The sequence below is a fragment of the Mercenaria mercenaria genome, chromosome 5 (assembly GCF_021730395.1).
Source record: "Mercenaria mercenaria strain notata chromosome 5, MADL_Memer_1, whole genome shotgun sequence".
NCBI classification, from domain to species: domain Eukaryota; kingdom Metazoa; phylum Mollusca; class Bivalvia; order Venerida; family Veneridae; genus Mercenaria; species Mercenaria mercenaria.
In genome coordinates this window covers 20,415,247-20,441,309 of record NC_069365.1, presented here as the reverse complement: position 1 = coordinate 20,441,309, position 26,063 = coordinate 20,415,247, and the positions used below count along the sequence as shown (strand labels likewise).

Here is a 26,063-nt window from a genome sequence, read left to right as displayed (position 1 = left end):
ATTGTTTTGAAGCGTTTCTGCGGCAATTTATTCATTATTTCTGCATTATTAAACCATAAAGCATCAGATCGAAGACAGGTTCATGATTTGTTTTCAGAAGAATGAATATACAAACACATTTAGTTTGTCGTAAACGTCGTCGTAAATCGTCACGTTAGCTTCCGGTTGGACATGCGCACATACAAATATGAAGGTAACCTACCTCCTTAATAACATAACGTTAGTAATTCTTTTTTAAAATGGGCCTAGCTATGTGTTACAGCTCTCAGAAGATTGTTAATTTTATATAGAACATATAGCAAATTTATTTACTGCTGTATAGCCTAGAGGGGGAGAGAGAGCATATCCCCAGTCAGGGCCTCAAAATAAGGGAGGCAAGTTACGTTGAAATTTAATTTTGTTACACTGTATTTGATTGGACAAAATTTTGTTCAAAACCCAATCAAAATTAAGCTTGCATGACAATGTAGTATGACTTGCTCCAATCTGATCACCTCGGCCTTTATGCTACGCAATAGACGTATTTACCGGAGAATACGGAAATGCCCGATGTTGCACGATTGTGACTTGCTCGTAAACATATCCGTGCATGTTTTCCAGTTTATTTTGACAACTGGGTTTGAATGCTGTTTTTTAGAGAGATTTGAAATATAATTATATACATCAGGTAAACAACTATTTATATTTGAGTAAAGTTGATAATTGATTACTTGAGCTTTTGAATTATTGTAAAAAATAATTGAGATAACCTGGTGAATCATCATTTTCATTTTCTTTGGAACATTCTGGAATGTACTGTTGGTTGGTCAATTCCGGATCCTAGGGGTTCCGGATCACAGCACTGTATACACTTCTATGACAAACGTAATCATTTAGTTCTTAGCATGAATATTTGCTTCAATGATGGAAATAATATGGCAGTGGCTAGAGAACTGGAATCGGTTCCCTAGACAGCGAACTTATATTCGTCCGGAACAGGTTCTCTAGCCAAAGTACTGGCATAGGATAGGGAACTGGAATTTTATTTCTATGCATAAACTGGCGAAATTCACTTTGTTTCTTTTCGTAAGTATGTGCATGTTCTTATCTTAATAAGTTAATTAATTTTTACTATTTCAGCAAGCTATGCCCTTTTATTTATTTGTGTTTACTGTGTCTCCAGAAGTGTACTCGCCGCTTACTGTCAGCCATATTGGAATGATAAAATAAACTAGTACGAATGAATGCGAAAGCCAAATAAACTTTAAATTTAAACTTAAAAGGTGTAAGACAATAAAAGAAACGATTAAAACAAATTTAGTAATTTCTGTTAATTAGTATTGAACGTGAAATGCCGAGGTGTTACAAACCAGTATTTAAAGAATCTGTATAAAGTTTTAAGGGCAATTAAATTAATTTATTCATCTATAAACACCATCCAGCTGGCTTACGGAAGGTCGGTGGTTCTACCCAGGTGCCTGCTCGTGATGAAATTGTGCACGGAGGGGCACCTGGGGTCTTCCTCCACCATTATAGCTGGAAAGTCGCCATATGACCTAAAATTGTGTCGGTGCGACTTTAAACCCAACAAAATAAAATAAAAAATAAATCATCTATAAACATGTAATGACGCAAATACAAACCAATATTATTTTATATTTAAATAATATAAATATAGTAAAAGTTTAAAGCAAAATTTAATAACATTTAAAAACTGCGAAGTGTATTTCACGCATTTATTCGTACTAGTTTATATCATTCCAATACGGCAGACACGGTAAATATATGCGGCGAGTACACTTTTGGAGACAGTAAACGCAGTTAAATGCAAGGAAATAGTAAAATTAATTAAGGTAATAATATGCATGACACTTACCAAGAAACAAAGTGGATTTCAGCAGCATTATGCATAGAAATAAAATTCCGGTTCCCTAGCCTGTGCACGGTATTTTGTAGTGATGGGCCGATTAGCGGATAGTTTCAGTTATCCAATGAAAATGGATTTAACATCTTACAGTTAGGATCAGCTGTTAACATGGCGGCGTCAATAATAGTGTCAATAAAAGTGGGGCCAAAAAAATTAGCGAAACTTTGATAAATTTTCGTATTTTACAACGGTATGCCCGAGGGAATTTATCTGTTGAAACTGGACACTAATGCCGTCAAATTTCCGTGTCCATGACGTAATTTCAATGGAAAGAACTTTGGTGTTTTTATGCAGTAGCAGTTGTCATCGAGTTGTCATGATTTTGTTCTGCCAAAATTCCATTTACCCAGTATCGCTGATCAGTGTACATATGGAAACAGATTAAACTCTGATTTTTATCTTATCATTTTTTACCAAGCTTCATGAAATTGTTATATGCCATAGCAACAAGTAGTTGGAACATGGTGCTACTCAGTAGTGTCAGGCTATGGTAACCATTGTATGAAAATATTAATATTACCGAAAAATAACTGAATTCATTTAATGATTTTCTACAATCACTATTTTTGTCAGCCAGAGAAAGACTGTACTTCCTTGCTGTATGCTAGATATGTTACAGGTACAGGTATACCAGTCAACTGTCACAAATGACAGCTATGAGTCTATGATACATGTATGTAAACCAGATTGCAATTTATTGTTGTTTCCCTGTCTGCAACTAATTAGGCATTACTAAACAAGTTTCTGTTTACCATGAACAAGCTTTAAAACATCTGATTAATGGTAGTTCTTTATTTTTCAAAAGAGCATATGAATTTCAAGAAAAACAGTCACTTTATATAAAGACATGACTATCTGAATAAACAAGTATGAAAATAAATTACATTCAACCGATTATTTTTCCGATACATCGCATCGGTTTGCTAACTGATTCCAACCGATAATCGGTTGGAGTTTTCCAACCGATGTCCCATCACTAGTATTTTGCTTAGAGAACCGGTTCCGGACGAATAAGTTCGCAGTCTAGGGAACCGATTCCGGTTCTCTAGCCACTGCCAAATAACATACTAAAATATAACATTTGCAGATCACAGGATTCAGGAATGTGAAAAGAAATCGTATTTTGTCGATCCATGTGATCTGGAACTCGCGCAACAGGGACACAACACAATCGAGAAATTGTTTTTTAAACAAGAAAATATTTTTATATTTCCAACTTGCCAATGTGTAATGATTTGTTTGGATGAGAGAAAACAATTATTATTTCACAGGTGTCTCAGTGCGCTTTTTGTTTTATTGAAAAATGATAATGGATAGACAAAAATGATCCATAACTGACCAAAGTGGTGACACCACTGTTGCTCCTACAGGATAATTATTTATCGATACTTTGAATTTTCAAACCAATTGTGGTGATTTAAAAAGCAGTATGATTTTCCTTCCTCCCTGTGCAAAAATGTGTTTTTAAAAATATGTTTTCGAAGCTCAATAACAAATATAATGTTCACTTAGTGATCCGGAACTGACCAATCAACTGTATCTAAATTTCACATTTATTTATGTTATATACTTCGAAATCGAAATTGGTAACTCCATGAATGTAGCATGTAAATTATATATAGAGATGGCTAAAGCGCTTTAAAGGTATCCTGATACACTGTCAGACTGTGTGGCACCGCGTCAGGCTAGTCCAAATAATAGAACCCTATTAGCCATCTGGGCTCCTTAAAGGCAAATTCTAGGGGCCCAGCTATTATGAGTGGAAAAATATACTAACAGTGGTTTAGAAGATTGAATACTGCTTAAGCCGGTGCTAGGGGGCGTGGGCAGTGTTGCATTTTCCATTACTGCTCATGAACAGACTCAATCAAACCGAGTCTGCAATTTTCACTGTTTGCCTTGTTCTCGGTGCTTCCGAGGGATCTACTTTCCAGATTTTATTAGATCTGCATACTTAATAATAAGTCTTGTAATTTGCTTCCTGCCAAAATACATCAATTTCTTAGATACAGATCACTCATCAAACTCGCACTGAAAGAGGAAAGTTGTAATCAACCAGTGCATGACATGTTCTAAGCATAGGACACAGCCTCTCAAACATGGACGCATTTAATTTAAAAGTTTGAATGATTTTTGCAGAACTAGAGGATTTGGGTTGATTATGGGCATTTTTTATAGAGGCTGCACGCTTATGGACATCTGAATTCCATTATTTTGTTACAGGACTCGCAACCCGTCACAAAATTATTACTTGTACAAAAAGTAAAAACCATGTTGCAGTCGGTATTCTAAGCAGCCACGGTCTGTTATAAACAGCCCATTTTTCATTAAAATTCCTCTTTGGCCTTTAGGACTTTTCATAATCCTGATAATATTTCCGTTTGTTGCCGCGACCGGCCGTTCTAAGGTCTTTAACAGCCTTCAATAAACCTCTACTTGTATAGGCAGATCACTACCAAATCAAATGTAAGCCTCCGCTGGTCTAGTCACAAGTAGTCCAAATATACTCAACGTCACTGAAAAGTTACCACCCTAATGGCCCTTATATTTAAAAAATCACATTGGACTGTGTTAAAAGCATAACACGACTACATTTTTAACGCAACAGAGACGTCTCGTGTAAAGATTTGTCAAATTCGATGAACTCCATTTGAGGCTCGGGCTGCACGTGCAAAATTACTTTTTTTGAGCAATGTCGACATGTACAAAAATTCTATCACAAGTCATTCATCGCACTTGAAGGTTAGTCGACAGACTAAAAGGAATACGTTAAAAAACAGAATATCTTTGCTAAGAATGCCACGTTTAAGGCACGATCAATGCCATCAGGCCGTTGGCATGGTTGACGCCGAACATTCATGTTGTGAAATAGCACGTCGTATGGGCTGTTCTCAACTGACAGTCATGAAATGGGTTAGGAGACATGATCAGACAGGGTCTATGAGTAATAGACCGCGCACAGGTCATGAAAAAGTGACGTCGATATTGTATAAAAACAAAAATGTATATATTAAGTGGTAACTTTTCAATGACGCCCAGTATATAAATAGTGCTAATCTTTCTCCCTTTCCTTGCACCCTTTCTCAATAGCATCGTGTTTTCTTTTACTGTACAGCGTTTCAGTATGTATCACTTAGCATTCTATCAAAATCGGCATGTTCCTATCGCATGCTATGTAAAAGTGGCGGCGTAAGAACATAATGTTTTGAAAAGAGAAATTGAAAGAAGCGACAAGGAGTAAATTCAGCGGGTTGTATTTAACGAACTGTGGTTTTCTTATATAAAAGTTAACACCCCCTTTTCTTTTTGTTTTAAGCTCATCTGTCACACAGTGACAAGGTGAGCTTATGTGATCACCCTTCTTCTGTCGTCGGTCCATCCGTGCGTCAACAATTTCTTGTCTGCACGATTGTGGTTTCATTTATGATTTTATTTTAACCAAACTTGCACACAACTTGTATCAACATAAGATCACGGTTCCTTTCTTGAACTGGCCAGATCCCATTATGGGTTCCAGAGTTATGGCCCCTGAAAGGGCCAAAATTAGCTATTTTGACCTTGTCTGCACAATAGCAGCTTTATTTATGATTTGATTTTTACCAAACTGGCACACAACTTGTATCACCATAAGATCTAGGTTCCTTTCTTGAACTGGCCAGATTCCATTATGGGTTCCAGAGATAAGGCCCCTGAAAGGGCCAGAATTAGCTATTTTGACCTTGTCTGCACAATACCAGCTTCTTTTATGATTTTATTTTAACCATACTTGCACACAACTTGTATCACCATAAGATCTTGGTTCCGTTCTTGAAATGGCGAGATTCCATTATGGGTTCCAGAGTGATGGCCCCTGAAAGGGCCAGAATTAGCTATTTTGACCTTGTAAAAGTATATTTCATATTGGTTATTATTAAAGTTCAGTAAATAAAGAGTGGTCTGAAAGAGAGAGAAAAAAACGATGATTTTAACAACTCAGAATTTATATAAGTATCATTATTTCTTCATTCATGGCGGTAAATTAATTCCTCTGTTACCTGAAATATGTCATAAAGTAATATCATATTAGCATAAAAAGATATTTTGAAATAATTTGAACTAAACAATTGAAACTTGAAAGAAATTTACCTAAAAGCTAACAAAATTATGGCGATTGTGGTTCATCCAAGAGTGCGCAAATTTCCCGTGCGCTCAACAAATTTTCAACCTCATATGAAAACGTTTTGCGCGTTTTAATTTGCTTTTGTAAATTAATTATTCATTTTAGATATGATTATATTCTGTTGTAAACCCTAAAAATGCGATTGATTAAAGAAATACGGGTGTATATTACAGAATTTTAGGACATGGAAATTCATTCACGAATGCGCAAATTTTCAGTGCGCACGCCAATTTTCAATCGTGTACAAGACGTAATGCGCAAAAGTATTTTAATATCCTTTCGAAAATTAATCATTTATGATAAATATGTTTGAATTCAGTCACAAACCACTTCAAAATTACCATTTGTTGAAGAAATACGGGTGTATTTCGGTTATGGTAATTTCCCGAGCGGTTGCCAAATTTCAATCTCGTATAAATCGTTTTGTGTTAAGTATTTTATTTTCCTTTTGTAAACTTATTATTTATATTAAACAAGAATGATTTCTGAAAAAAAAAACACTACAAAAAAACATTTATTAATGAAATACGGGTGTATTTCGGTTATGGGAATTTCCGGCGCGGTTAACCAAATGGGACCGTTGAGTCTAGCATCAATTATCAATACCCCTTGCTAGAATGACTTGATACTAATGCAGATGTAACCTGTGACCATTCATCATCTTCAGACATCACCTGACCTCAGTTTGACCTTGACCTTGTCCTCATTTTGGACTTAGGTTGCTTTAAAATATGGGCCATTTCTTGGTTAACCAAATGGGACCGTTTCGTCTAGCATCAATACCGCTTACAAGAATGAATTGATACTAATACAGATGTAACCTTTGACCATTCCTCATCTTCAAACATCACCTGACCTCAGTTTGACCTTGACCTCATTTTGGACTTAGGTTGCTTTATTTTGGCCATCTCTTGGTTAACCAAATGGGACCGTTTCGTCTAGCATTAATACCGCTTACAAGAATGAATTGATACTAATACAGATGTAACCTGTGACCATTCCTCATCTTCAAACATCACCTGACCTCAGTTTGACCTTGACCTCGTTTTGGACTTAGGTTGCTTTGTATCGACAAGGATGCCACCGGGGGCATCAAGCGTTTATTGAACGCAGCTCCTTGTTTTTCCTTCTATAATAGAGGCCGTTAACAGGCCCCTTCCCCTCAGAAAATCTCTTAAAGCATGCAGTTTTCCACAAAAATTGACTTAACATCAGGTTTTTTATTCCCCTTTGCCCAATACCGAGCTATTTTTATCCCTCAAATCACAGGCCTGGGCCCCTTCCCCTCTTGGTAAAAAAAACCCTGAACTATTACGTGTCAGTTAGTAACAGTAACTGTTAGGTGTAAATCACGTATTATGTTGATCATTATGGCGTTTACTGAGTGACCTGACAGCTGGAGTAATCTGATACTCAGAGATATTCTATAAAACAACACTACACTAAAACAACATGACGATATGTTAGATCAACTTCCAGTAAACATTCTGACGTTGTTCTGTAAATGCAGACACTGTGACATGTATTTAACATTGACAAAATATACACATTTTGCTTGTCATTCATGGATATGCAATTAATAAATTAGTCTGCATCTAAACAGTTCATCTTGAAATCAGTTTATTTAAAGCGTTACATATGGCAAATGAAAATTTACGAAAGTGATGATTTTGAAAGAATTTTCTTCTGAGACAAATTAATTAAAAAAAGATGGACCTGGAGTGATACGGACAATGACTGGCCATATTTTCCAAAGAAGTATAGTTATATGAACGTCTTATCAGGACCAATGCAGTTGAAAAAAAAAGGTCAATATATAATTATGCGCACATCTGCTAATGTTTTTAATACCCAGTAAATGAAAATTTGATTCATTGACTACTTTTACATGTCTAAATTTATTAGGAAATTTGAAAGAATTCAGTTTAGAACAAATGATTAAAAAACTAAGCACTTACTTTACTGAACCACAACTGTCTGAAGAGTTACAAGATCACAGAAACTCGTGTTTTAAGCAGTAGTACATTTATTATCCCGATGAATCCCCTGCAGTGCGCATTGTTTGTATTAACTATATCAAACTGTGATACACATGCATGTGTCTCCCACTACTTCTGTTTTGTTGAAATTTGATGCATCTGCTGATTTGCGATAAGATAAAACTGTGGTGCCACACAATGTGTTCAAAGGATTGTCTTAATTACATCTGAGATAGTGTTAATCAGGTTTCTGTGGTGATATTTCTCATAGGATTCTGAAAGCTGAGCAAGGAACTATGTGGTACACCAATTATCTCTGATTCTAAGTTTCAAAGTTTATTTCATTTAACTCTCAGTTTGTACACATACAAAAACATGAGATAAATACATTCATATAACTAAGACATAAGATTCTGGTGATACGAATATTCTAGAGGTATTTAGAGGAATGTGTAGGAGTACAGACTGGCATTTTTCAGGTATTACTGATTCAGTCTTCAGTTTTGTTCCAAATAAAAAATGAGGCTGTAGTTTTAAAACACCATTAACACATGTCACCATTCCACAAATTGAGAGTACGGGAATATATTCTCTTGAACTTGGATGAAATTACAACATACATATAAATGGGTGCATGCACCTTTCCATATGGTAAAGTTTGTTTTTATTAGTTGTTGTTGTTTTTGCAGGCTGAATTTCAAACATGTCTGATTGACGGTTTTATACGCTTACCGTACTTAATAATCTATTATTAATGGTTTGTTTGACAATAAAATGATCGACAGGGAACATTTTGTTTTGTAATAGATTGACACGTAAAAGAATTGTTCAAAATCTTCTCTTGAATCTGGTAATGGTCACTGAATATGCGAAAACCGGAAATACCCAAATCAGGCAGTCTGATATAGTGCCCTAAATATTATTTTTAAGAGGTTTTGTCTAACCTGCTTTTGCCCATTCAGTTCTGCATGATTTGGTTTAAACAATATTTTATTCATATACCGGTATATACATTTACATCATGAAACACAACATAATTAAAGCATCAAGGATTGAGTAGAAAGCTAAGCTTATTTGAAACTCTCTCCTTTAATATTTAGGATACCTCATTCTGTTTCAAAAGAAAGTGTAAACAAGTTCAAGGCTGGTATAGATCTGTGAACCATCTAGATTCAAGTTTTAGATGAATATTGATAACATCTTAATTGTAAATTCATCTGCAACAAAAAGAAGGATGTAAATAATCCAGAATATCTGGTAAAAGTGGGTCTGTACTTGCAAAACCTCAAAAATCTTCTCCTCAAAAACCAGAAGCCCTAGAGCTTAGATATTTGGTGTGAAGCATTGCCTAGTGGACCTCTACCAAATTTGTTGAAATCATGACCCCGGGTCAAAATTGACCCCGCCCCAGGGGTCACTTGATTTTACATAGGAAAATCTTTAAAAATCTTCTTCTCAAAAACCAGAAGCCCTAGAGCTTAGATATTTGACATGTGGCATTGCCTAGTGGACATCTACTAAAGTTGTTCAAATCATGACCCCGGGGTCAAAATTGACCCCGCCCCAGGGGTCACTTGATTTTATGTAGGAAAATCTTCAAACATTTTCTAAAAATAAACCAGAAAGCCTAGAGCTTAGATATTTCACATGTAGCATTGCCTGGTGGATCTCCACAACATTTTGTTCAAATCATGACCCCGGGGTCAAATTGACCCATCTCCCAGGGTCACTTGATTTTTACTAGGAAATCTTCAAAAAATTCGAAAAATACCAAAGCCTAGACATAGATATTGGAACATCTAAGCATTGCATAGTGGAGTACAGACAAATTTGTATTCTATTCATACCCGGTCAAATTTGTTCCCGCCCCAGGTCACATGAGTTTATTAGGAAAACCTTCAAAATTCTTCTAAAATTAACCAGTAGGTAGATCTCTGATTTGACATGTACACTTGCCTAGTAGCAGCGGTCTAGCGTCCTTAAAAATTCCTACTTTTCTATTTTTTTTCATTTGGCTAAACATGTCTATTTTTTTAAACAATTCCAATGAAATTCTAAAAGGCCTATTTTTTCACAAAAAATTCCAGAATTTTTTATTTTTTGAGTGAACAAAAGAGAAAATGTTTTAATGTTGTTAAAATTCTCTAATTCAAAAAAAACCATTAGCACTGTTTCAAAACATTTTACAGTGTTAACCGTCTTTTCTGTAAATAAAGCACTATTTGTGGTTACATTTTTATTCATCACTAAAGGTAAGTACATTACAGGTCTTTAAAGTCCAAATAAGTTAAATGAAAATTCTAGAATACCCTAAAATTTCCTTAAATTGTACCATAATTCCTAGTTTAAGCCTAATTTTTTTTACACAATTGCCCTAAAATTGCCCTAATTGTTTAGCTACATTGATTTTTTGAAAAAAAAAAAGAAGAGTTAATGTCATCACAAAAGCGTTCTGTAGCGTCGGCGTCTGCGTAGCGTCGCGTAGCCTTTAATTATGTTAGGTCATTTCCCTCCCAAACTCAAGCTAATTGTTTGAACTTGGAATACTTGATCTACCAATCATAAGCTGACCCGGTAAGTTAGAACTACGCCCATCTAGCTTATTTGCAAGAATATGCCTTTATCTCTTCAAAACAATATCAGATTTATTGGTAAGTTTTAGTGTTTAGGTTCAAACTTTCTCCTAAACTATCCAAGTCATTGCTTTGAAACTTGGAAACTTTACATCATAAGAAACCCTTTTCACAAGAAACAAACTCCTCTTGCTTTTTGCAATTATTGCCCTTTTGGACTTAGACAAATCATTTTCTTGGGTAATTTTATGCTTAGGTCACTTTTTCCTAAATATCAAGCAAATTGCTTTAAAAACTTGCAACATTGATCACCATCAAAGTAGAGCCTGTATAGTCAAGAACATAACTCGTTCTGGCTTTTCAAAGATTGTAATGCCCCTTGGACTTAAAAATATGATTTCCCTTGGGTTATGTTTTATGTGGAGTCAAATTTTCTCTAAAATAACAAAGCTATTGCTTGAACTTGCAACACTGTTCACATCATAAGCTGACCTGTACAGCAGCACAAACTCCACTCTATTTTTGCAATATTAATTGCCTTTATGGACCTAGAAAACATTTTTTCTCGATAATAATATTTTAGTCAACTTTTCTCATAAAAACAAAAGTAATTGCTTTAAAACTTGCAAACAGTTTTTCACCATTCATAAAGTGACACTGTAACCTTCTGAAAAACACTTTTCTGCTTTTTTGCAGAATGATGGCCTATTATAGACTTAAAAATCATGTAAGGACAATATTTCTATTACCACAAAAAATTCAGATGAGCTCAGCACCCAAGCGGCTGCCTATTGTTTTGTCAGGGTATGCTAGACAGCCTGTAGTAGACTTCTACAAAATTTATTCAAATCATGACCCCCGGGGTCAAATTGACCCCGCCCCATGGGGTTACTTGATTGTAGATAGAAAAATCTTCCAAATTTTCTAAAAATAAACCAGAATTCCCTAGATATTTGACATGTAGCATTGCCTATTGGACCTCTACAAAATTTGTTCAAATCTTGTTAAAATGTGTATGCCTATGTGCTCTATGTCAAAACTTGATCGTATCATTTTGAGCAATGGTACTCGGGTGAGCGATACAGGGCCATCATGGCCTTCTTGTCTAAAAAAACTTTCTTCTTGAAAACCACTGGGCAGAATTACACCAAACTTCACAGGAATGATCCTTATGTGGCCCTCTTTCAAAATTGTTCCAAGAATTGAATTCCATGCAGAACTCTGGTTGCCATGGCAACCGAAAGGAAAAACTTAAAAAATCTTCTTGTCCAAAACCACAGGGCCAAGGGCTTTGATATCTGGTGTGTAGCACCATCTTGTGGTCCTCTACCAAAATTGTTCAAATTATCCCCCTAGGGTCAAATATGGTCCCGCCCCGGGGGTCACATGGTTTATATAAACTTATATATGGAAAACTTTGGAAATCTTCTTGTATAAAACCACATGGCCTAGGGCTTTGATATTTGGTATATAGCATCATCTAGTGGTCCTCTACCAAGATTGTTCAAATTATCCCCCTAGGGTCAAATATGGCCCCACCCTGGGGGTCACATGGTTTATATAGGGAAAACTTTGAAAATTTTCTTGTACAAAACCACATGGCCTAGGGCTTTGATATTTGGTATGTAGCATCATCTAGTGGTCCTCTACCAAGATTGTTCAAATTATCCCCCTAGGGTCAAATATGGCGTTGCCCTGGGGGTCCCAAGTTTTACATAGACTTATATAGGAAAAAAAGTTTAAAAATCTTCTTGTCTGAAACCACAACACTTAGACCTTTGATATTTGGTTTATAGCATTGTCTTGTGGTCCTTAACCAAAATTGTTCAAATTGTACCCCTTGGGTGAAAAGAGGCCCTGCCCTGGGGGTCCCAAGTTTTATGTAGACTTATATAGGAAAAAGCTTTAAAAATCTTCTTGTCTGAAACCATAGGACCTAGGCATTTGATATTTGGTATGATGCATTGTCTAGTAGTCCTCTACCTAAATTGTTCAAATTATGCCCCTGGGGTTAAAAGAGGCCCCGCCCTTGGGTCACTTAGTTATTATGTGAGTTATATAGGAAAAATACTTAAATAATCATCTGATCCTATTTCCAAGACTGTTTAATTATAATTACCTGATGACCCCAAGTAATATGATGTCACTTGACTGTGACCTTGATCTACTGACCTACTTTCTTGTTTTTTAAGATACAGCCTTGACATTTTGATGACGTACACAGTTTTGCACACAAATCGTTAAACTGAATTTCATTGACTATGAATGTGACCTGTTGACTTTCTTAATATTTAATCATCAGTTTGACATTTGAAACATGTAGCTCATATTACTCAGGCGAGCGATCCAGGGTCATCATGACCCTCTTGTTTTTAATTAGGACCACAGGAATAGAATAAAAACCTGTCATTAAGAATTATTTATGTCGGAAGCTTGAACTTTTCCAAAAAGTAAAAAAAAAATCTTGTTTGATGCACTGATAAACTTTCAGGAGTACCCTGCATCATTTCATAAATGTACATACCTCAATCAGTAGCAAGTGCCAGTGGTAGAATGTGTTTTTTCAGAGTCTAAGCTATTTGCCAGGAACACTCAGAGTGTCTCTGAACGTGTTGATAATTCAGTTGTTGCATGTCTGTATATCATACAGTGAACTTCATGGCTCGAATCGATCTTACGAAAACCGATCGCTCGAATCATGCCCGTCCGAGTTTCCCTTTTATTATATAGTTTACTCGGATCGTCGAACTTCGATAATTCGAACTCTCGAACATATTGGGGTCCCCTCGCTTAAATTACAGTGATACTTACACTTATCAGTCGACCAGACATTGTTTTGCGGAAATGGTTGTGTTTACAAAATTTTTCACACTTCTGCCTGACATTAGCCAAGCTCCTGTAAACGCTGCGTAATTTTCACACCTTAGTAATTAGCGTCGTTATACACAAACATAAAAAAGTACTTTCGTTACTACAATTGCTTTATGGTGATTTATACGCAAAATTATTTAAAATTTAGTCAATGTACATACTAGTCTGTCTTTATTTTTTTGCATAAAAATGGGAGCCGCGATCAACTTATACTGCTTTAGCTTGCTGAACACTGTAAAGACCGATACGGGGATGCTAGTCGGCTACTGAAAGCAATATATTTGATTTTTAAAGACTATGATCAAAAGGTTGCTATATCTTTTCATTAGTTGATCTTCGCCAAATTCTCTAGAATTTATTAGTGTTTATCTGTGTTTTCTTCCGTTTCAATGTCATGTTTGAATAAATATAAAGCATATTTTCACGTCTTGTTTTACATCTATAAAACACAATTTGGGACTATGAAAATTACATGTAAGTTACACTCATGCCTCGAATTCCAACTTCAAATGGCCGCATTGGATGCTCGACAACGAACTCGATATTTCCACTGCTCCCTCGAGCGAGCCATCGATATTCGACTGTACAATTTAGACAAAATATGGACACATGATCAGTCAGACATAATTTACTTGTAACACTCGTAATCTCAAAATGAATTTCAATAGAACTTGCAGAGATCTTTCAGTTATCAGGCCAATTTATTTTAGGTGAAATATCCGTTTATAATTTCCGTAAAATTGGTTGAGATTATAGTATACAAGAGTGACAGTTTACTTTATCATTAGTTTCAAATTCTTTAAAAAATTGTAAAAACTTCTCTGAAATTTCTGATCGAATTTACCAAACTTGTAAAAGATTTAGTACCAGGTAGTTTTGCATTATTTAGTATTCTGTGCCATAGTGGTGGGGCATATGGATTTGCCCTTGTCTCTGCGTCCGTCCAAAGTTCATGACAGCCTGCTACAAAGATATTATTATGATTTAATTGATAAAAACTTGCAATGATCTTATCACTGATAGAACTTGCGCCTCCTTTTTCGTCTGGCCCACCCCTTGTTTCCAGAGTTATGGCCCCTGAAAGCAAAAAGTGCATTTTCACTTGTCTGACACACCTAGCAAAACATTTTTTGATATGATTCTTGAACCTCAGATCTTAACAATGTATGCACATGCACTCGGTTTTTCATTGCTGGCTCTCCCATATTTCCCGAGTAATGGCCCCTGAATAGTACAAAATGCACATTTCACCTTGTAACGCCTAACTCAAAGTATTATCTATAAATGGATGAATTTATGATATATGAACTGCCACCTTCTATTTTTTGTCTGCCTCGCCATCCTATTTCCAGAGTTATTGCCCCTGATAGTCAAAATGCCATTTTCACCTTGTATGCATCTGAGCTTCAAATAAGATTTGATTAAAATGGATAAAACTTGCATCACTTACATGATAAACTTGCACACCTCTTATTTTTGCAGGCGCGACCATATTTAGCTCACTGTCACATAGTGACAGGGTGAGCTTTTGTGATCGCCTTTGTCGTAGTCCGTACTGTCTACGTCTGCACGTATTTCATGATTTTATTTTAACCAAACTTGCACACAACTTGTATCACCATAAGATCTCGGTTCCTTTCTTAACTGGCCAGATCCCATTATGGATTCCAGAGTTATGGCCCCTGAAAGGGCCAAAACTTAGCTATTTTGACCTTGTCTGCACAATAGCAACTTTATTTATGATTTGATTTTTACCAAACTTGCACACAACTTGTATCACCATAAGATCTCGGTTCCTTTCTTGAACTGGCCAGATTCCATTATGGGTTCCAGAGTTATGGCCCCTGAAAGGGCCAAAATTAGCTAATTTGACCTTGTCTGCACAGTAGCAGCTTTATTTATGATTTGATTTTTACCAAACTGGCACACAACTTGTATCACCATAAGATCTTGGTTCCTTTCTTGAACTGGCCAGATTCCATTATGGGTTCTAGAGTTATGGCCCCTGAAAGGGCCAAAATTAGCTATTTTGACCTTGTCTGCACAATAGCAGTTTCATTTATGATTTGATTTTAACCAAACTGGCATACAACTTGTATCACCATAAGATCTTGGTTCCTTTTTTGAACTGGCGAGATTCCATTATGGGTTCCAGAGTTATGGCCCCTGAAAGGGCCAAAATTAGCTATTTTGACCTTGTCTGCACAGTAGCAGCTGTATTTATGATTTGATTTTTACCAAACTGGCACACAACTTGTATCACCATAAGATCTCGGTTCCTTTCTTAAACTGGCCAGATCCCATTATGGATTCCAGAGTTATGGCCCCTGAAAGGGCCAAAACTAGCTATTTTGACCTTGTCTGCACAATAGCAGCTTCATTTATGATTCGATTTTAACCAAACTTGCACACAACTTGTATCACCGCAAGATCTCGGTTCCTTTCTTGAACTGGCCAGATTTCTTCATGGGTTCCAGAGTTATGGCCCCTTAAAGGTCCAAAATTGGCTATTTTGGCTTTTGCAGCCATATAGAGACTTCATTTATGGTTTTATTTGATACAAACTTCCAAAATAACTTCAACAACAATAATTCTTGTATTCCATGACAAATCAGATCCAAGCGTAGGTTCAGAGTTATTTTATATCTGATTACCTCCCCTGATTGTAATCGAAATGGATTTATATCAGTAAGTTCTTATAGTACTTATTTGAAATTTCATTATTGTCATTAGTTGGACTGAGCCAATCAGGGTAGATAACTATAAACTGATTTTATGTCAAATTACCTCCCTTTATTTCAAATTAAAATGGGTATATCTCCGTAAGTAATGAAGATACTGATCTGAAATTTCATTTATGTCAACAGATTTATTTGGCAGATCCTTCTTTTCTTCACTTACAATAAATTTTTTTTTTAATTACTTCCCTTTTACGTTACTGTAAATAGCTTATTTTTAGTAACTTTTTTATTATTGGCCGTAGGGAAAAACTGAGACCCATTTTCTATGGTACAGCATGGATGGTACCTCCTATTTGTAGGTGTATTTTGACATTATCTGTACCTTGTAAGAATTTTTTTTTCTTTTTGGTTAAATTTCTTCCCTTTATTGTTACTGTCCTTTGGACTTAGATATTTTTTCTGAGGACCTTCTTGTCCTCAAGTGCAGTAATAACAGGTGAGCGATATAGGGCCATCATGGCCCTCTTGTTAAGTTAATGGCCCCTGAAATATTCAAAAATGCACATTTTCACCTGATAATGTGCCTAGCTCAAAAAGTATTTGATGTAAATTCATGAAACCTTGCTCGAGTCTTTGTCATGATGTGATCTTGCACACTTGGCATTCTTCTTGAGAATTTTAGTGCTTATTACAGAGTTATGGCCCTTGAAATAGCCAAAATAGTGGATTTTTTGTTTGTGATGCTCATAGCTCAAAAAGTATATGGCCTAGAATACTGAATCCTTTTCATAAAATGTTAAGTTTAGGCTATATTACCCACTTAAGACTGCAAACATTTGAATGATTGCCCCTTACTTGTGACAAATGTACCAGTGGTGGGCACACCCTGTGTCCTACAGACACATTCTAGTTCTTGCTAATTAACTTGATTGATTTTTGGCGGAGTCAAGGGCATTTGTGCAAGGGTTTGCAAGCCACATAACATTTTTATGCCCCCCTTTGAAGAAGGAGTGGTATATTGTTTTGCAGAATGTTGGTCGGTCGGTATGTAAACCAATCCGTTTCCGGATGATAATTCAAGAAACGCTTGGGCCTAGGATCATGAAAGTTGATAGGATGGTTGGTCATAACCAGCAGATGACCCCTATTGATTTTGAGATCAGTAGGTCAAAGGTCAAGGTCACAGTGACTCAGAACGGTTAAACGGTTTCAGGATGATAACTCAAGAACACTTGGGCCATTGGATTGGGCCATTGGATCACGAAAGTAGATAGGGAGGTTGATCATGACCAGCAGATGAACCCTTTTGATTTTGAGGTTATAGATCAAAGGTTAAGGTCACAGTGACCCAGAACAGTTAAACGGTTTCCGGATGATAACTTGAGAACGCTTTGGCCTAGGATCATGAAAGTTGATAGGGAGGTTGGTCATGAGCAGCAGATGACCCCTACTGATTTTAAGGTCTGTAGGTCAAAGGTCAAGGACACAGTGACCCGGAACAGTAAAACCGTTTCCAGACGATAACTTGAGAACGCTTGGGCCTAGGATCACAAAACTTAATAGGGAGGTTGATCATGACCAGCAGATGACCCCAATTGATTTTGAGGTCAGTAGGTCAAAGGTCAAGGTCACAGTGACCTGGAACAGTTAAAATGTGTCCGGATGATAACTTGAGAATGCTTGGGCCTAGGATCACGAAACTTAATAGGGAGGTTTATCATGACCAGCAGATGACCCCTATTGATTTTGAGGTCTATATGTCAAAGGTCAAGGTCACTTTGACCAAGAACAGTAGAACTTTTGTGCACAGTGACCAAATAATTTCTGTTTCTTGTGCTATTACTGAATGCATCAAGGGGGGCATTTCATGTTCTACGAGCTCTTGTTGACAATAGAAATACCATGCAGTTCAAATGACCTCTTCATGAGTAAATGTCGCTTAGGAGTTTCAACTTTTGTAACTCTTTGCCCCATTAATAATGCTATAATACATACATGTACAGAGTGAGGTCCTTGAAATTGTGATCATTAGTATGTGTTTAAACCATTAAAATTTTGTGTATTTCAGGTTGACACCGAGGCTACAGAATGAATCAAGCTGGCATGCAGAATGCCTTGGAGGGGCACCTCCTCCAGGCAACAAAGGTTGTTGAGCAGCAGCTGGATTCTGAAATTGAAAGACTGGATAAATTGGACGAGGATGACTTTGAAGTCTTGCGTCAAAAACGTATGGATGCTTTGAAAAAAGCACAGCAACAGAAACAAGAATGGATGAGTAAAGGGCATGGAAAATATACTGAGGTTGCTGATGAGAAAGAATTCTTTGACACTTGTAAGAAAAGCAAAAAAGTAGTTTGCCATTTCTATAGAGACAGTACCTTCCGTTGTAAAATTGTGGACAAACATTTAGAACTGTTAGCACCAAAACATCTGGAAACAAAATTCATTAAGATAAATGCAGAAAAATGCAAATTTTTAGTAGATAAATTGAGAATTGTTGTCCTTCCTACTATTTGTATTGCAATCGATGGTAAAACGCAAGATTACATCGTTGGGTTTGATGATCTAGGTGGAAATGACGAATTTCCTACAGAGATGTTAGAATGGCGTCTTGGTCGTGCACAGGTGATCAGTTACCAAGGAGATCTTATGAATCCCCCAAAGGTTGGATCACAGAAGAGAGATACAAGTGTATTTGGTTTTGTTAAAACAAAAAAGACTATCAAAGATTCCCAGTTAGATGACAGTAGTGATGAGGAAGATTGGTGAAACTAAGAGACAAGATATTACAAGTTTCCCTGTGTTACATAATAGAACTGTTTACACGTCTTACCTGAACAAATGTGTGTGAAGTAGTTCTTGACAAAGTTTATAAGCAGCTTAGATGTAAGATCAAGAACACTGCTATTTCATATAAATAATATGTTTACTGTAACATTCATGAATCACTTGTAAAACTTGTCCGTGAAAATTTTAAGAAAATATGTTTGCATAAAGAGAGACATTTGATTTAGTTTTGCTGCTTTAGCAGGTATGGATGTTCAATATAAAGAAATATCAGACTTTAATATTAGGTCTATGAATCCTTAATACATAATATAGTCTCTTTCCATGTGAGTTACAAGGACTTAAATACATGTACATCCCGAAATGGGAAGTTTGCTGTTTCATGAATAGACTGAGTTTGTCATACATGGAGAACCGTCGTTTATATGACTGAAAAAATGTTGAAAAAGACGTTAAACCCGAACACACACACACATACATGGAGAAAATGTCTATTCAATTTTAAACTTTTATTAAAATAGTTTTCAGAATTACAGAACATGTATAATTGAACATATTTGAAAAACAGTATCACTCGCATTCATTGTGAAAAACTTTTTTTTATTCCATATTAAGAATGTGTTCAAGAATAAATTAATTAAAATGATCTGTTGTTGGATGAAATAATCTTTCCAATTGTTTGAAGAATCAATTGACTTCTTTACTTTAGGTTCCCAAAATAAATATAGGTGGCCAACAAGTCATTTTAGACCAAGTACTCTGTATGTAAAGTAAAACCAAATTTCAGTATCTGTCTTTTTAGTCCTACACCAGCGTTTCAACAGATAGGATTTAAGATTTGCACCCCAGTCTGTATGTATGTCTGTCTGTCTGTCAGTTTAGTCAGTCAGTCCTTCAGTCTGTCACACAAAGAGGGATTATGTGATAAGTGCAAGATTGTTGTAGTTTGCCTGAACTTTTTCAGGGTGAGCTGTTAGAAGAGTACGGCAGGTTGATTTGACATCCTGCTTCAACACTTTTACATGAATATCTCTGAACTTACTGGTTAGAATTTCACCAAATTTGGTTGGTAGCATCCAGGATTGAACCTCAGTCAAGTTTGAAGAAATAATTAAGCTTTGCCCCTAGGTCTGTAGCATCTTTATAAGATCCCCTCCGAATTTTTTGCTCCCATAGAAAGTGAGCTTTTAGTATTGTTGGATGTCTATTAGGACTAAAAAAAAAAAATTGTTTCCGGTAACATGCTCAAAAAAATTAGGGTAGGTAGGTCGGAAAAATTTTTTTTTGGGGGGGTGGGAATTTTTATTATTAAGGGAGACTTCGGAAAAAATTTTTTTGTCAAAAAAAGATTACAAATAAGGGGGTTATGCCTTTAGAGCATCAGTAAGTTGATTTCTAACGTCACTGGCCATGTTCAAAGCATAAAAAGTGCAGCTATGCATCTTTTTGTTAAAAAGTTGAAAAAAATATTCTCCAAGGCCATAAAAACATTTAGGGTCGGGCCAAAAATTTAGGGTAGGTCGGGATACCGGAAACAAACAATTTTTTTTTTACGCCTTATCTGTCTGTTGACTTCAATTTCTTTAAAGAACATTCCCAAAATTACAAAGCCAATTCCAGAAATGCCCTTTCAGACTGCTTCAAATCTAGGTCATCCATGAAGAATTCAAGTTGCCATGGCAGCTAAAAGCCAATAGTTGGAATATTTCTCCTTGCAAAGAGCTGGCCAGATTTGAAATAATTTCAGACACATTTTATCAAATTCCTTCATATCAGTCTGTTTCATTGGAAAACATGGCCACCAGGGGGCAGGGTTAGATTACTCTTTATGGCTAAACATGAACTTGGAAAACTTCCTACCGTACATAACCGCTTATAAGACGCATTTTTAGGAGTCATATTTCCAGGCCAAAGAGTGGGACGCATCTTATAAGCGCGTTCTACATGAAAATTAAAAGAAAATCTTAAATTTTTTTCAAATTACAGCTCAGTACATCTTTATTTCTGTCGCTGCAAACCGCTACTTTCGTTTTTCGGCCGCCATTGCATAGCAATGATAAAAATTTTAACTGCATGTACCGTATTTCGGCCCGCTATAAAAATTGATACTAATTTATTTTACGATTCAAAAGAATATTTTTTTTTACAAATGTATTATTTTTCCTTTTTAAACACCAGAATGTATTGGCTTTAAATTCACTTGTAAATTGTAATGGACATTAACTGAACATAGTACTCATTTCAATGTATTTATCACAGAAAAATAATTGTATATAAGCTGATTATATATTTTAAAATTTAATAACTGAAGTTTGCATTTTTTTTCAACAACAAAAATCGCCGATTTTACCATTTTATTTTTCCCAAAACACAGAATGTTCGAAAAATAATGCATTTCTACAAATATTTGACATTGTTGATATCAAAAAATGACCGCTTCTTATACGAGGGTTAGTGGAAAAGACCCCAGATTGCATGTCCAATGTTGGGATGCGTCTTATAAGCGAGTGGGCCTTATATGCCAGAACGTACGGTATATCTCCTGAAACTTGATTTCAAAATAACCTGACAGTAATGTTTCTTGGTTTATCCTCAACCAAATTCATTCAAATCATTGTGTTTCGTTTAAAAGCATCACCTTTCATGGGATTGGACTAGTTTTCCTTATATGGTTTGAAAATCTCCTTTCAAACTGCCAGCCTAATTGTAAAATAATTTCACAGCAATGTTCCGTAAGTGACCGCCTGATGATTCCTTCAAATCATTTGTTAAAAACACATGGCTGTTAGGGAAAACACGTGACCATTGGGGAACAGGGATAATTTTTTCTATATTGCTTTATGGAAAATTTTGAAAATGTCTAAAACTCCTGGTTCAATTTCAAAATAATTTGACAGCAATGTTCTTTGGGTGACCCTCTACCAAATTGCTTTTACTGTTTTTATACGCCCGTCTCTGAAAGAGCGGGGCATATTATGTGAACACCCGTGGTGTCGGGTGGTCAGCGTCCAAAAGCATGTCAACTCTAAAGTCGGAACAGTTTCATCCGATCTTCACCAAACTTGCTGACAATGTTTGTTGGCCTAATATCTCGGCCAAGTTCAATAATCATCGAAATTGCTCCAGGCACTCTGATTATGGCCCTTGAAATATTCGAAAAACTGAATTTAGCCTCATCCGCTCTCTAAGTCGAACAGTTTTCATCCAATCTCCACGAAACTTGCTGACAATGTTTGTTGGCATAATATTTTGGCTAAGTTCGACAACCAGGGAAATCGCCCCAGACACTCTTGGATTATAGCCCTTGAATAATTACTCGAAAAACTGCGAATTTAGCCGTGTCCACTCTCTAAGTCGAACAGTTTTCATCCGATCTTCACCAAACCTGGTGACAATGTTTATTAGCATAATATCTTGGCCAAGTTCGATTACCAGCGAAAACGCCCTAGGCACTCTTGGATCATGGCCCTTAAATTATGTAACTGAATATTTAGACGGGCGTATTTTGTGAGTCTGGCACTCTTGTTAGCTCACCTGAGCCAAAGGCTCATGGTGAGCTTTTGTGACCGCTCAATGTCCGTCGTGCGGTGTGCATCGTGTGTCCGTCAACATTTTCTAAAAAAATCTTCTTGAAAACCACTGGGCAGAATTACACCAAACTTCACAGAAATGATCCTTGGGAGGCCCCCTTTCAAAATTATTCAAAGAATTGAATTCCATGCAGAACTCTGGTTGCCATGGCAACCGAAAGGAAAAACTTTAAAAATCTTCTTGTCCAAAACCACAGGGCCTAGGGCTTTGATATCTGGTGTGTAGCATTATCTAGTGGTCCTCTACCAAAATTTTTCAAATCCCCCTAGGGTCAAATATGGCCCTGGCCCGGGGGGTCACATGGTTTATATAGACTTATATAGGGAAAACTGAAAATCTTCTTGTCCAAAACCACAGGGCAAGCTAGGGCTTTGATATCTGGTGTGTATCATCATCTAGTGGTCACATGGTTTATATAGACTTATATAGGGAAAACTTTGGAAATCTTCTTGTACAAAACCACACAATCTAGGGCTTTGATATCTGGTATATAGCATCATCTAGTGGTCCTCTACCAAGATTGTTCAAATTATTCCCCTAGGGTCAAATATGGCGTTGCCCTGGGGGTCCAAAGTTTTACATAGACTTATATAGGAAAAAAAGTTTAAAAATCTTCTTCTCTGAAACCACAACTCTTAGACCTTTGATATTTGGTTTGTAGCATTGTGTTATGGTCCTCAACCAAAATTATTCAAATTGTACCCCTGGGGTGAAAAGAGGCCCTGCTCTGGGGGTCCAAAGTTTTATATAGACTTATATAGGAAAAAAACTTTAAAAATCTTCTTGTCTCAAACCATATGACCTAGGCTTTTGATATGATGCATTGTCTAGTAGTCGTCTACCAAAATTGTTCAAATTATGCCCCTGGGGTTAAAAGAGGCCCTGCCCTGGGGTCACTTAATTATTATGTCAGTTATATAGGAAAAATACTTAAAAAATCATCTGATCCTATTTCCAAGACTGTTTAATTATAATAACCTGATGACCCCAAGTAATAATTATGATGTCACTTGACTGTGACCTTGACCTACTGACCTACTTTCCTGTTTTTAGCTCACCTGAGCCAAAGGCTCATGGTGAGCTTTTGTGACTGCTCAATGTCCGTCATGCGTCGTCAGTCGTCCGTCGTGTGTCCGTCAACGTTTTGTAAAAAAAATCTTCTTGAAAACCTCTTCGCAGAATTACACCAAACTTCACAGGAATGATCCTTGGGTGGTCACCTTTCAAAATTGTTTAAAGAAAAACGTTAAAAATCTTCTTGTCCAAAACCGCAAGACGTAGAGTCTTGATATTTGGCATGTGACATCATCTTATGGTCCTCTATCAAGATTGTTCAAATTGTGCCCCTGGGGTGAAAAGAGGCCCCGCCCTGGGGGTCACAAGTTTTACATAGACTTATATAGGAAAAAACTTCAAAAATTTTCTTGTCTAAAACCACAAGACCTAGACCTTTGATATTTGGTATGTAGCATTGCCTTGTGGTCCTCTAACAAAAATGTTCAAATTATTACCCTGGGGTGAAAAGAGGCCCCGCCCTGGGGGCCTTAAGTTTTACATAGACTTGTATAGGAAAAAACTTTAAAAATCTTCTTGTCTGAAACTACAAGACCTAGGCCTTTGATATTTTGTATGTAGCATTGCCTTGTGGTCCTCTTTGAAGATTGTTCAAATTGTGCCCCAGGGGTGAAAAGAGGCCCCGCATAGGGGTCCCAAGTTTTACATAGACTTATATAGGGAAAAACTTAAAAAATCTTCTTGTCTTAAACTGCAAGGCCTAGGCTTTTGAAATTTGGTGTGTTGCATTGCCTTGTGGTCCTCTACCAAAATTGTTCAAATTATTACCCTGGGGTTAAAAGAGGCCCTGTCCCGGGGGTCCCAAGTTTAACATAGACTTATATAGGGGAAAAAGATAATAATCTTTTTGTCTGAAGGTTCAAGGCCCTTGATATTTGGTATGTATCATTGCCTAGCGGACCTCTATCAGGATTGTACAAATTATGCCCCTGGGGTTAAAAGAGGCCCTGCCCTGGTGGTCACTTGTTATATGATTTATATAGGAAAAAATACTTAAAAAATTATCAGATCATATTTCCTAGACTGTTTAATTATATTTACCTGATGTACCCAAGTGATTACATGTCACCTTACTGTGACCTTAACCTGCTGACCTACTTTCTTGTTTTTTTGTGATACAGCCTTGAAATTTGGATGACATGTACAGCTTTGCATAGCAATCTTAAAACTGACTTTCAGTAACCATGAATGTGACCTACTGACCTACTTTCTAATATTTTAGCATCAGTTTGCTATTTGAAACATATGGCTTATATTACTCAGGTGAGCGATTTAGGCATCATGACCCTCTTGTTGAAGATACAGCCTTGAAATTTTGATGACACACACAGTAACTGTTTTGCGCACCAATCGTAAAACTCAATTTCAATGAATATGACCTACTGACTTTCTGAATATTTTATCATCCGTTTGACATTTGAAACATGTAGCTCTAAATTATTACTCAGGTGAGCGATCCAGGGTCATGACCCTCTTGTTTTTATATTGTGTCTAAGTACACACTTTCATCATCCCCTCTCCCAGCACTCACACAATGTCCCTACCAATTAAGGAAACTGTAAAATGTTCCTGTCAGGAAACACTGCTCCTATTTCAAGATTATTTCGCAGATATTTTCCACACGTGACCATTTACTAAAACTGTTCAAGCAAGCTGTGAAACTCGGATGAGGGGTTTAGGGCCATCATGACTCTCTTGTTCACAAATGAGGGCATCCGGCTCCTTTGCTAAAGAAGTAATACCGTGAAACAGCTTCTGATGAACTTGCTTTTTCCCACAGACCTTTACACAGGCACAGAAATTTCGCCGTCAACAAAACCTATGTTTATAACATTACAGTAGTGTTTTAAATAAACGGGATGAAGTCGTGAAATGAATGAAGCGATATTATGGAACAGTCCGATTTTGTTTCAACAACATATTTTTTTCTACATGTTTGCTCAATCTCAGAAATAACTCATACTTCAAAGGCTCATGTGTAAAAATAGTAAAGGATTTTTTAACCGTGGTTTTATTTGTTGAAGAATAGTCCTTGTCCTACCTCGAAAGTTTATGGCTGGTAACATACCTGTAACCTATACAAACAGGGATAGGACCTGCATAGGATAACCATAGTTTGCGTTACTTAGTGGGACAAGATGCTGAAAAATTGCAAGCGCGAAGCTGAAAAAATGCAAGTGCGAACTAGTGTGCAGTTGTTTTTAATACAGATGTACAGTACACTGGTGCAATCCTCAAGGGAACAGGGAAAATACTCTTGTACACTACATAAGTGTTAATATTCCATTTACCTCCCTTGAACTGCATCTGTATGACAAGTAAAATTTTGATGCCGGAGAACTGAATTTATTATTGGTAAAAACATTCATGGCACAGAGATTTTCGGACAGTACAATTCTATAGCACATAGAGTTAATTACTTGAAATATAATTTCTTATAAC

The 26,063-nt window shown here is 36.5% G+C and overlaps 1 protein-coding gene across 1 annotated transcript; it reads left to right on the top strand.

Moving 5' to 3' along the window:
• Window positions 1–518: 518 nt before the first annotated feature.
• LOC123556587 (thioredoxin domain-containing protein 9-like) lies at window positions 519–19,602 on the top strand. The gene is made up of 2 exons (XM_045347415.2): window positions 519–667; window positions 18,238–19,602. Exon 2 carries the CDS (start codon window positions 18,258–18,260, stop codon window positions 18,936–18,938), a length of 681 nt encoding a protein of 226 aa, XP_045203350.2. The 5' UTR covers window positions 519–667; window positions 18,238–18,257; the 3' UTR covers window positions 18,939–19,602.
• Window positions 19,603–26,063: the final 6,461 nt, after the last annotated feature.